This window comes from Scyliorhinus canicula, chromosome 7, assembly GCF_902713615.1.
Source record: "Scyliorhinus canicula chromosome 7, sScyCan1.1, whole genome shotgun sequence".
In the NCBI taxonomy this organism is placed as follows: Eukaryota; Metazoa; Chordata; class Chondrichthyes; order Carcharhiniformes; family Scyliorhinidae; genus Scyliorhinus; species Scyliorhinus canicula.
The window spans coordinates 205,825,955-205,838,615 of NC_052152.1; the positions used below are offsets into that span (position 1 = coordinate 205,825,955).

At 44.7% G+C, this 12,661-nt stretch overlaps 1 protein-coding gene across 1 annotated transcript in view; it reads right to left on the reverse strand.

Moving 5' to 3' along the window:
• Window positions 1-12,661, reverse strand: part of col9a3 (collagen, type IX, alpha 3) — a 170,333-nt gene that overhangs the window by 73,727 nt on the left and 83,945 nt on the right. The window contains exons 14-17 of the mRNA XM_038803765.1: window positions 9,181-9,234; window positions 8,557-8,610; window positions 3,654-3,707; window positions 1,924-1,977 (exon numbers count right to left, since the gene is read on the reverse strand). Coding sequence (XP_038659693.1) covers window positions 1,924-1,977; window positions 3,654-3,707; window positions 8,557-8,610; window positions 9,181-9,234 — 216 coding nt within the window. The remainder of the gene's footprint in view (window positions 1-1,923; window positions 1,978-3,653; window positions 3,708-8,556; window positions 8,611-9,180; window positions 9,235-12,661) is intronic.

Sequence of the window (12,661 nt, forward strand, 5' to 3'; positions counted from 1 at the left end):
GCAACCATTAATTCAAATACAACCCCCAAAGAATACAACACTAAGTAATCCTCAATAACTTCCCAAACAACATCCAGAAGACAAAAGAAACCTTTTAACAGAAGCACTACTTTTAACAGAAGTTTACACTCACTACTGAAAACATTTATAATTCTGAATTCACTAAATGATCAAGAGATAGTCTTTTCATGGCAGAGAGATCAACAGTACACCTGCTGTGTCTGGCTTCAGCTCCAACACTTAAAACGAAACTAAAACATACCTGCAGCAAACAGCCTAAAACGAAAGTAAAAAGCTGACTGACAGACAGCCCAGCTCCACCCACACTCTGACATTACTGATAAACACCCATTTCTTAAGGTACTCTCACTACAGATATTTATATACACACTCATTTATAAACACCCATTTCGTAAAGGTACTGTCACATGACACTGCCCAGTCACTTAAGAAGGGGGACCAGGTTGCAATAGGAAGCAAAACAAAATAGTTAGCAGTGACTACATTTAAATGTTTCTTTTAATTTATTACAGCAAAGTTTGGCTGAACAAATTCTTCTTCTTTCCATGTACGATAACATTTTAAATCATTAAAACCACCAGTGACATTCTCCCTCAATGTCACACTGTACCAAATAAAGGGTCACTGTTTAAATCCCGGGATCAGTTCATTCAAATCTTCATTTTCCTACTTGTGAGAGACTGCAAGAAGAAGGAGGGGGCCATAGTTACTAATAAACCCATCAGGAAATTCATGAGAAACGTCTTCACCCAGAGAGCGCTGCGAATGTGGAGCTCACTCACACAGCTTGTGGCTGAGGGGAATATTATTATATATTGAAGTTTAAGGAGAAAAGCAAACACTTGATTGAGGAAGAGAGGAATAGAGGTGAGATGAGGTCGGGGTGTGGGAGGAGGCTTGGGTAGAAGATAAACCTTTGAGCCAAAGGGCCAGTTTCTGTAATGCCGTGAATTACTGTGTCATCTCTGTATTCTATCCCATTCTCCTGTTGTTTCCATTGACGTACACTGACTCCCAGGCCCAGTCTGCTACTCCCTCACCTTATTGTCCAAACAAGCCTTCCTCCACCTGTTCAGTTTACAACTTTTGAGGACCATTTAGTCGAGGTCTTTTCTCTGGGCAGGTGTTTTGTACTTTTTCGGCTGGTACGGAAATTCAAAATATATTCATTTACTAAAAATATATTTCTTTACTGAGCAAAGGGAAAATAATTGTGTCCGACGAGAGGATTTTAATCCACCTTATCCTTCAAAAAGAGGCAGGCTTCACTTCCAATAAAGGTTAACGGGAGTCTGGGCGGCACGTGACACAGTGGTTAGCATTGCTGCCTACGGCGCTGAGGACCCGGGTTTAATCCCGGCCCTGGGTCACTGTCCGTGTGCAGTTTGCACATTCTCCCTGTGTCTGCGTGGGTTTCACCCCCACAACCCAAAGATGTGCAGGGCAGGTGGATTGGCCACGCTAAATTGCCCCTTAATTGGGAAAAAAAAAATAATTGGGTACTCTAAATTTATTTTAAAAACAGGTTAATGAGAGTCAGATGATATCCAGCCTCCGGTTCAATCGCAGGCCTCCTTCCTCCCAACCTTACCTTCCCCCAACTCTGGCTCCAAGCCTCCTCCTGAATTGCCCCTCCGCCAGTCCTTACTCAATGCCACCTACCCCTCCGAGTTCAGAGCAGAAAATCAGTTGGCGTTTAAATGTGGAACTCTGTCAATTATTTTTTTTCTCTACAGTGTACGTTCCCTTTGCCGCAGGAAAATACTTTTCACTGTACTTCGGTACATGTGACAATCAATCAATCAATCAATAACCTGTCCGTGACCTCCGGTGACCGTGTCAGAAAAAGAAACTCGATCAGTGGCAGCTCGATCCGCAAACGTACCGCAGTGAGATACTTACCAACTCGCCCTTGTGTCCCGAAACTCCAGGCAGGCCTCTGGGGCCTATCTTCCCCTATAACAAGAGCAGAGTGTTGATATCAAACCCTGGCACAGGGTCCGGGTGAGGGTCAGGATTACAATTAGAAGTAATTAATAAGACAAAGCGGGGAGGTGGAGAGTCACAGCCGCTCGGAAAACTCACCTGAGCTCAGTGAATCATTGTGGAATTCTGAGGATATTCCAGTACCTTCAAAACAGGGTTAGCTAACTAACCAGCTAATACCCTTGAGTCTCCAACTAAAATAAATATCCAGCAAGTCTCTTTTGCAAATAACCGTTACATGGAGCTGCCTTTCTGAGGAATCTCATGTTGCCTTGCTTTCAAATCCCACCATAACTTCAACCCTCCCTATCTTTGTTATCTCCTCCAGCCCTACAGGTCTCCGCTATATCGGTGTTCCTCTAATTCTGGCCTCTTGTGCATCCCCAATCAGAATTACTCCATAATTAGCAATCTATGGACAAAGCAAATAACTGACAAGTTACATTCGCACCACACAAGTGCCAGGCAGTGACCATCTCCAACTAGAGGGGATTTAACCATTGCTCCTTGACATTCAATGGCATTACCATCACAGAATCCCCCACTATCAACATCTTGGAGGTTATCATTGGCCAAAAACTGAACTGGACTAGGCATAAAAATATTGTGACTGCAGGAGCAGGTCAAAGACTCGGAATCCTATGGAGAGTAACCCATCTCCTGACCCCCCCCCCCCCCCCCCCCCCCCACAAAGCCTGTCCACCATCTACAAGGCACAAGTCAGGAGTGTGATGGAATACTCTCCACTTGCCTGGATGAATGCGGCTCCAACAACACTCAAGAAGCTCAACACCATCCAGGACAAAGCAACCGTTTGATTGCTCCTCCTTCCACAAATATTCAGTCCCTCCACCACTGACTAACAGTATCAGCCATGTGTACCATCTACAAGATGCACTGCAGTAACTCACCAAGGTTCCTTAGACAGCACCTTCCAAACCCACGACCACTACCATCTGGAAGGGCCGGTTATATGGAAACACCACCACTTGGAAGTGGTGCCAGAGGTACCCAGGTGGCACCAGCAGTGCCAGGGTGCCACCCTGCCCATAGGGCATGCAGCTGGGGGCCTCCAATCCCTGGGAGATCCCCCTCCCCCCCGAGTTTCATTCCCTCCAGTCCCTGTTTGTGGGGACCAGCATTGAACGACGTTCGCCGAAGGTATCCGAGATGAAGGTCTCCCAGGGCCTCGGTAGAGTAGCTGTCTCACTCTCATAAGCAGATTTGGAAACTTCTGATCCAACCCACAACGGGAGGGATTCAGATTGCGACATCTCGCGAAATCCCGTTAGATCTCGCGAGGTGTGGCGAATCGGGTAGATCCCAGAAAAGACATCTCCCGGCATCGACTGGCCGTGTCGCTGGGGGATTGCACCCTTGGTGTTCCAATTTGTTTTGTAGTGTTTCTTTAAGGCACCTTGGGATGTTTCCTGATGTTAAAAGATGCTATGCAAATGTAACTTGTTGTTGATTGATATTCTGAGGCTTTGAGGCCAAAAGCAAGACACTGATCTTGGAAAGTATGTATGTTGTTTGTACGTTGCTAATAAACACCATGGGTATGTAAGGAGTTCAAAGAATTACAAAACAACATTTAAAAAAGGACCATGACAGAAATGATCTGAAAATATCAGACCGTCACCTACCGGGTCTCCTTTTGTTCCTTGGAATCCGAAATGTCCTTTTGGACCTTTATCTCCCTGTAATCAATACCAAACATTTCAATAAACAACTGAGCATAAAACGGCCAGTCCCAGCCCTCTCACTGCAAACATCACACCCCATTGTGCATTCTAGTTTGACACACTCAATAATTCCTTCAAAAGCCAAGTCTCCTCTTTGAATATTTACGGCTGTGATTCTGTCGCCGATATTAACCTGGTCCAACTTTTCCCAGCAGAGTTTCAGATAAGAAATCGAGAATTCGGGGTTTTAAAACCTTCACCCATCACAAACCCCAACCCACCCATTTTGGGGTTAAAGTCGCCCCTTTGATTGAAGGTATTTATAAGTATATAGTGAAGCTGAATAGTGATTTATTTGGGCAGCAATGTTCCGTTTACAAAGAGATTAATGAATAAAATAGCTCTGAATCTCAAATAAAACTGGAAATGTGGTGATTGTGGTGTTGAAGGAGAAAGGACAAGTTAATATTGAGAACATACCTCCCATCAGAACTGCAAACCAGCTAGAATCTCAGTAAGATGGGGAAATCAAAAGGCGCAAATTAAACAGGAACAATTGAATAGACAGAATGAAGAGATAACTCTATTCCCAGAGGTTGAATTCATGGCTTTATTTGGATATTGGCTGCAATTCATATCTCCAGGAGCTAAAGGGCTCAAACTGCTATCGAGGTGCAGTCACCAACCCATTTAACATTCAGCGTAAGAATGTCATTTGCACTAAATGTTGGACAAGGTTGAGTTCCACATGCCTTTGTCTTCAATAACAACCTCCCTTTAGCAATAGTCCAGGCCAATGAACATAGAACATTGAACATTACAGCGCAGTACAGGCCCTTCGGCCCTCGATGTTGCGCCGACCTGTGAAACCCCTCTAAAGCCCACCTACACTATTCCCTTATCGTCCATATGCCTATCCAATGACCATTTGAATGCCCTTAGTGTTGGCGAGTCCACTACTGTTGCAGGCAGGGCATTCCACGCCCTTACTACTCTCTGAGTAAAGAACCTACCTCTGACATCTGTCCTATATCTATCTCCCCTCAATTTAAAGCTATGCCCCCTCGTGCTAAACATCACCATCCGAGGAAAAAGGCTCTCAATGTCCACCCTATCTAATCCTCTGATCATCTTGTATGCCTCAATTAAGTCACCTCTTAACCTTCTTCTCTCTAACGAAAACAGCCTCAAGTCCTTCAGCCTTTCCTCGTAAGATCTTCCCTCCATACCAGGCAACATCCTTGTAAATCTCCTGTGTACCCTTTCCAATGCTTCCACATCCTTCTTATAATGCGCCGACCAGAACTGCACGCAATACTCCAAATGCGGCCGCACCAGAGTTTTGTACAACTGCAACATGACCTCATGGCTCCGAAACTCAATTCCTCTACCAATAAAAGCTAACACACCGTACGCCTTCTTAACAACCCTCTCAACCTGGGTGGCAACTTTCAGGGATCTATGGACATGGACACCGAGATCTCTCTGCTCGTCCACACTACCAAGAATCTTACCATTACCCCAGTACTCTGTCTTCCTGTTATTCCTTCCAAAATTAATCACCTCACACTTTTCTGCATTAAACTCCTGTCAGCCCAGCTCTGCAGCTTATCTATGTCTCTCTGTAACTTGTAACATCCTTCTGCACTGTCCACAACTCCACCGACTTTAGTGTCATCTGCAAATTTACTCACCCATCCTTCTACGCCCTCCTCCAGGTCATTTATAAAAATGACAAACAGCAGCGGCCCCAAAACAGATCCTTGTGGTACACCACTAGTAACTGGACACCATTCTGAACATTTCCCATCAACCACCACCCTTTATCTTCTATCAGCTAGCCAATTTCTGATCCAAACTGCTAAATCACCCTGAATCCCATGCCTCCGTATTTTCTGCAATAGCCTACCGTGGGGAACCTTATCAAATGCTTTACTGAAATCCATATACACCACATCAACTGCTTTACCCTCATCCACCTGTTTGGTCACCTTCTCGAAGAACTCAATAAAGTTTGTGAGGCATGACCTACCCTTCACAAAACCATGTTGACTATCTCTAATCAAATTATTCCTTTCCAGATGATTATACATCCTATTTCTTATAAACCTTTCCAAGACTTTTCCCACAATAGAGGTAAGGCTCACTGGTTGATAGTTAATGGTCTATAGGTCTATGAAGTATCAGGTGGGCACTGATCCTCATTGTGAATTGTTCACTACGTAGAGAAGCTGCTCCAACAGGTGGGCAGTGGTGGCATTTACCCCTACTTTAGTAATAAAGGGTAACATTCTATTTGTCGTCCTGATTACTTGCTGTACCTGCATGCTACCTTTTTTGCAAGGACACCCAGACCCCTCTGCACTGCACAACTCTGCAGTTGCTCCTCACTTAAAGAACCATTTCATCTATTCTTCATGTCAAAGTTGACAGACTCACATTTTTTCAAATTATACTGCATTTGCCAAATTTTTGCCCACTTTGCTTAAACTATATCTATATCTCTTTGCAGCCCGCTTGACCAGGATTGTCCTCATGACTTGCTTTCCTATCTATTTTTGTACTGTCAGCACATTTGGCTACAATATATCATTCAAGTCATTAATATAGATTTTAAATAGTTGAGGTGCCAACAATGATCACTGTGCCACTCCACTTGTTACAGTTTGCCATCCTGAAAATGATCTATTTATCCCAGCACTCCATTCCCTGTTAGTTAGTCAATCATCTATCCGTACTAATATATCACCCCCAATACCACAAACTTTTATTTTGTGCAGTAACCTTTTATGTGGCACCTTATCAAATGTCTTTTGGAAATCCAAACACATTCCATCTACTGGCTCCATTTTATCCTCCCTACCTGTTAACAACTCAAAGAACTCTGATAAATTTGTCAAATGTTATTTCTCTTTCACAAAACCAAATTGACTCTGCCTGATTTTATTATAGAACCATAGAATCTGTACAGGGCAGAAGGAGTCTGTTTGGCCCATTGAGTCTGCACTGACCCTCTGAAAGAACACCTCACCTAGTCCCACTCTTCACACTATCCCCTTAACCCCACCAAACCTGCACATCCCTGGACACTATAGGGGGCATGTTATCATGGAGCACCCGGAGAAAACTCACGCAGACACTGGGAGAAAGTGCAAACTCCACACAGACAGTGACCCGAGGCCGGAAAGGAACCCAGCTCCCGGGCGCTGAGACAGCAGTGCTAACCACTGTGCCACCATGTTGCCCATTCCCAAATGCATGTTCCCAATGACAGATGTTAGATGAACTGGCCAATACCTTCTTTCTTCCTTTCTTGAATTTGCAGTTTTCCAATCCACTGGGATCTTCCAGAATCTAGGAATTTTTGGAATATAGCCACCAATAGATCCACTATCTCCGCAGTCACTTCTTTTAAGACCCTAAGATTCAGGCCATCAGGTTCAGGGCCTTGTCTGCCTCCACCCTCTAATGATGGTAATTATTCTAAGCTCCACCCTCTATTTGCCTCTTAATTTTCCATTATTCTTGGGATCATTTTTGTGTCTTCCACTGTGAAAACAGATACAAAATACTTGCCCAAAGTTTCTGCCTTTTCCTTGTATCCCATTATTAATTCCCCAGTCTCATCCTCAATGCGTTAGCTACTCTTTTCATTTTAATTTTTAATTTTTACTGTCTGTTTTTCGCTTTCTTGCTAGTTTCTTTCCCTCATACTCTAATTTGTCCCCCTTTTTTTTATTCATTCTTTCCTGGTTTCTAAAAAATATCCAATCTTCTGGCATACACTAAACTTGCAGCATTGTAAGCCTTTTCTTTCAATTTGATATCACCCGTAACTTTCTGAGTTAGTCACGAATGATGTATCCTGCGGGATGAGCCATTCTTTCCCAGTGGAATATATCTTTGTTGAGTCTTATGAATTGTCTCCTTAAATATCTGCCAATGCTTCTCTACAGTTGCACCATTTCATCTATTTTCCCAGTTGACTTTAGCTAACTCTGCCTTCATACTCTAATTGTCTTTATTTAAGTTTAAAACACTAGTTTTAGGCCCACATTTCTCACAATCAAACTGAATGTGAAACTCTGCCATGTTATGCTTGATGGACGGCATGGTGGCACAATGGTGCCCCACAGCGCCAGGGACCAGAGTTCAATTCCGGCCTTGGGTGACTGTCTGTGTGGAGTTTGCACATTCTCCCCATGTCTGTTTGGGTTTCCTCCGGGTGCTCCGGTTTCCTCACACAGTCCAACGATGTGCATGTTACGGGGATAGGACTGGGCAGTGGGCCTGTTTAGGGTGCTCTTTTGGGGGAGTCAGTGCAGACTTGATGGGCTGAATGGCCTCCTTCTACACTGTACGGATCCTAGAAGATTCTTTATGAATGTAATGAACTCCAATTGGCTTTATTGGTTGGCCAATTGGAGTATGAGCTCCCTCAATGATAGCTCATTGAGGGGGCCCATATAAGCACCTGTGTAGGCTTTGTGAGCCAGTCTTAAGTTGACTGGACTGCTAGCAGCACTGTTTGTAGTTGCTCCTGTAATATCGTTATTGTAAATAAATATTGGTGTGGTGACGGAACTCCTGCATTCCGTGGATTACTACAATGAAGAAGCATTAAACAACCTTGTCTCTTTACCTGTTACCATGTCTAACATAGCCTGCAACCTGATTAGTCCCAGAACAAATTGTTCTAAGTAATTAGTCCATATACACTCTATGAATTCAGGAACTCTAAAACAACACAATGAGAAGGTCCACTGTGCTACACTCCAATCTCTCAACATTGATTCAATAGTTCTTAAACTAAAGGGAAGTTAGAAAATTCAGTGCAGATATCCAGCATTGATTTAATACTTACAACTTTGCCTGGGCGCCCAGGAGGACCAACTGGTCCATGGAATCCCGTGGGACCCTGCAGAAGAACAGGACAATTAGCGTAAATAAAGGTTAAGGCCAACCTTTAACAAAATGGTGTAGATTAGAACAGTCATGGGAAACGACAGTAATGGCACTGGTTTTTGATATTTGCTCACCATCTATAACCTCCAGATCAGGATATCGCTGAGTGAGCTCAGAGCTCCTTGTCTGCCATGACGCGTTTACAATCCGAGCTACCAAAACAGCTTCAGCCTCCTGCCCCAAGAGTGCTCTCAGCTGCCTTTCTTACAAACTCTTGAACTGCACTCCCCACCCCACAACCCTCCTCGTCTCTCTCTCTTTCTCCTTTAACACATTCCTTAAAACCGACCTCTTTCGCCAGGTGTTTGCTGACCTGTATGAATATCCCCCGCTTTAGCTCATTGCCAAGGCTTTGTCTGATTGACGCTCTTGTGAAGCGTGTTGGGATATTAGAAGACTAAAATATCACCTCCATGTAAATGCAAGTTGCTCAATGACTGTGCAATGACTGATGAAGTTAACAACTTTCCCGAGGTGATGCTTCAACGTAGAAAAAAAATGTTAAATCCCGGCGTTCACTTACTCTGTTCCCAGAGAGACCAGGTTTACCAGGCAGGCCCCTCAAACCTCGTGGACCCTGCAGAGTGAATGGAATAGTCGGATATAAAACCCACTCCACAAAATCCAACCAGATAGATTCAAGCATTGTCACATCATCAGAATTCTATGCCCCACACTGATCATCCTTAACAACGTGAACACTTCTCAGGATTATGTCATTTCTTCCTGTAGTATTCTTATTTATCACTCTATTTGTCCCACTGCAATTTGTACTAATTAGCGACAGCAGCTCCTGTCTCTGAATCAGGATTATAAAGTGGCCGGAGACCAGAATTGGGTATTTAAATACTGAGCTGCCATTAGGCAGGGGTTCGGCTGCTCAGGCAGAGTGACCACAGACTCTAGGTTTGGTTTGAGCCAGACTCCATTCAACCCTGGAGAGTGCGGAGCACTGGCTTCGAATAGGGGCTTCCTGTTCGGCGAGGGAGGCCTCATGTCTGATGGGTGTGAGTGGCCCTTCCTGCTGGTGTAAAACACGGCCTTGGCTGAAGCAAGCTGACACTGCTGGGACAACCGTGGCTCAGTGGGCAGCACTCTCATGAAGTTGGGAGTTCAATCCCACTCCAGCAACTTGAATATAAAAGTATATGCTGACACTCCCTGTGCAATAGCGAGGGATCACTGCACTGTTCAAAGTTCTGCTATCTTGTGGAGGTCACGTTAAAAAAGAGTCTGTCTTCTGCCCTCTGCCACCAAATCGCAGCTTTTTGAGAATGTAACTAGTAGGATAGATAAAGGAGAGCCGGTAGATGTTGTATATATAGGTTTTCAAAGGGAATTCAATCAGGTGCCACATAAAATGTTAATGGGTAAAATAAGGGCTCATGGAGTAGGGAGCAATATATTAGAATGGCTGAGTGGACAGGAAGCAAGAAGTAGGGAGAAATGGAGAATTTTCAATTAGACAGGCTGTGACTAGTGGAATGTCCCCGGGGTCAGCGCCGAAATCTTAGCTTTATACAATCTATATTAAAGACTTCGACAAAGCAACAGAGAGTAAAGCATTTAAGTTATAGAACGATACAAAGTTACCTGAGTTATGGGATTGTAATCTATGAGATAGATACAAAGAGGCTGAAGAGGTACAGAAAGTGCATGGGCAACAAGGAGGCAGATGCAGTATAATTTTGGAAAGTGTGGTGTTATTCACTGTGGTAATAAGAATAGGAAAATAGAATATTTTTTGAAAGGAATTACACGTTTCCAAGTCGGTGCCCAGGGAGACCCGGGCATTTGGATAGATGGAACACAAAGTTAACATGCTAGAAAAGAAAGCGAATAGGAAGGAAATGGCATGTTGGCCTTTATTGCAAAAAAATGTAGTCTAGGAATGAGGAAATCTTAGTACAATTGTACAGGATTTTGGTGAGACCACACCTGGAGTAGTGTGTGCCCTTTTGGTTTTTATATTTAGGAAAGGATATATTGAAGTACAGAAGATGGTTTATTTGATTGGCTCAGGGAATGAGAAGATTGTCCTAAGATGGAAGGGTGAGTAGATTGGGTCTACGTTCCCTGTCATCAACACTCTACACTTCTCACATTCGAAGAAGGAGAGGTGATCTTGCTGAAAGATTCTAGATTATGAAGGGATTTGCCAGGGAAAACACTGCGAGGCTGTATCTCCTGGCTGGAGAATCTAGAACACGGATCTCAGGAAAAGGTTTAGATTTAGGACTGAGATGAAGAAAACGCCATCACCCAGAGGGTTGTGAATATTTGGAATTGTCCACCCTCATGGATGTTCTGTCGTTGAGTGTATTCAAGGCTGAGATTGATAGATTTTTAATCTCTGGCAGAGTCAAGGGATGTGGAGAGTGGGCGGGAAAACGAGTTGAAATAGAAGATCAGCCATGATTATATTGAATGGTGGAGTAGGTCCGAGGGTCTAACGAGCTACGCCTGCTCCTGTTCTCTCGGGCAGGTGGAAACGACTCCATGGCCACCATTTTGAAGAAAGGCAGGGGATTTATCCCTGGTGTTCTGGCCAATGTTGGAGGAGGATGGTGGTTGGGTGATAGTGTCACTGACCTGTGAGAGACCCGGGATAATGCTCATGGGTTCAAATCCCACCTCAGAAGCTGGTGGAATTTAAATCTGGAATATAAAGCTGCTCTCAGTAATGGTGGCTCAAAGCCATCATCGATAGTCTTTAAAAAAACCCATCTGGTTCACTCATGTCCTTTAGGGAAGGAAATCTGCCGTCCTTACCTGGTCTGGCCTACATGTGACTCCAGACCCACAGAATGTGGTTGACTCTTAGCTGCCCCTCTGAAATAGCCGAGCGAGACACTCAATTCAAGGCCAATCAGGGAGGGGCAACAAATGCCGGCCCAGCCAGCAACACCCACAGCCCGTTAAAGAATATTGTTTTAATAATCTCAGCCAATGTCACTGAAACAGATTACTTGGCTGGTTGTAGAAACATGCTGTGTATAAATTGACCGCTTTAGAACAGCGACGGAACAAGAACTTTATTGACTGAATAGCTCTTTTGGACATCCCAAGATCACGAAAGGCGCTATATGAATGCAAGGTATTTCTTTGTCTGGCAGAGGAACTGAAGGTTGTGATGTGACACAGGTCAGCTTTCACTTCTTTGGGTGTCACCAAGAAACAGCAACGTGACTGGCACAGGAGGTTGAACCAGGAGAAGGCAAAGCCCTGGTACAGGAAAAGTTTCAATCAGCCTCAACTGTAGTCAGCACCATACCCTGAACCATCGCCCAATGATACCCCTCTGCCCTCGATACCCTGAACCATCACCCAATGATACCCCTCTGCCCTCGATACCCTGAACCATCACCCAATGATACCCCTCTGCCCTCGATACCCTGAACCATCACCCAATGATACCCCTCTGCCCTCGATACCCTGAACCATCACCCAATGATACCCCTGTGCCCTCGATACCCTGAACCATCACCCAATGATACCCCTCTGCCCTCGATACCCTGAACCATCACCCAATGATACCCCTCTGCCCTCGATACCCTGAACCATCACCCAATGATACCCCTCTGCCCTCGATACCCTGAACCATCACCCAATGATACCCCTCTGCCCTCGATACCCTGAACCATCACCCAATGATACCCCTCTGCCCTCGATACCCTGAACCATTACCCAATGATACCCCTCTGCCCTCGATACCCTGAACCATTACCCAATGATACCCCTCTGCCCTCGATACCCTGAACCATCACCCAATGATACCCCTGTGCCCTCGATACCCTGAACCATCACCCAATGATACCCCTCTGCCCTCGATACCCTGAACCATCACCCAATGATACCCCTCTGCCCTCGATACCCTGAACCATCACCCAATGATACCCCTCGGCCCTCGATACCCTGAACCATCACCCAATGATACCCCTCTGCCCTCGATACCTTGAACCATCACCCAATGATACCCCTCTGCCCTCGATACCCTGAACCAT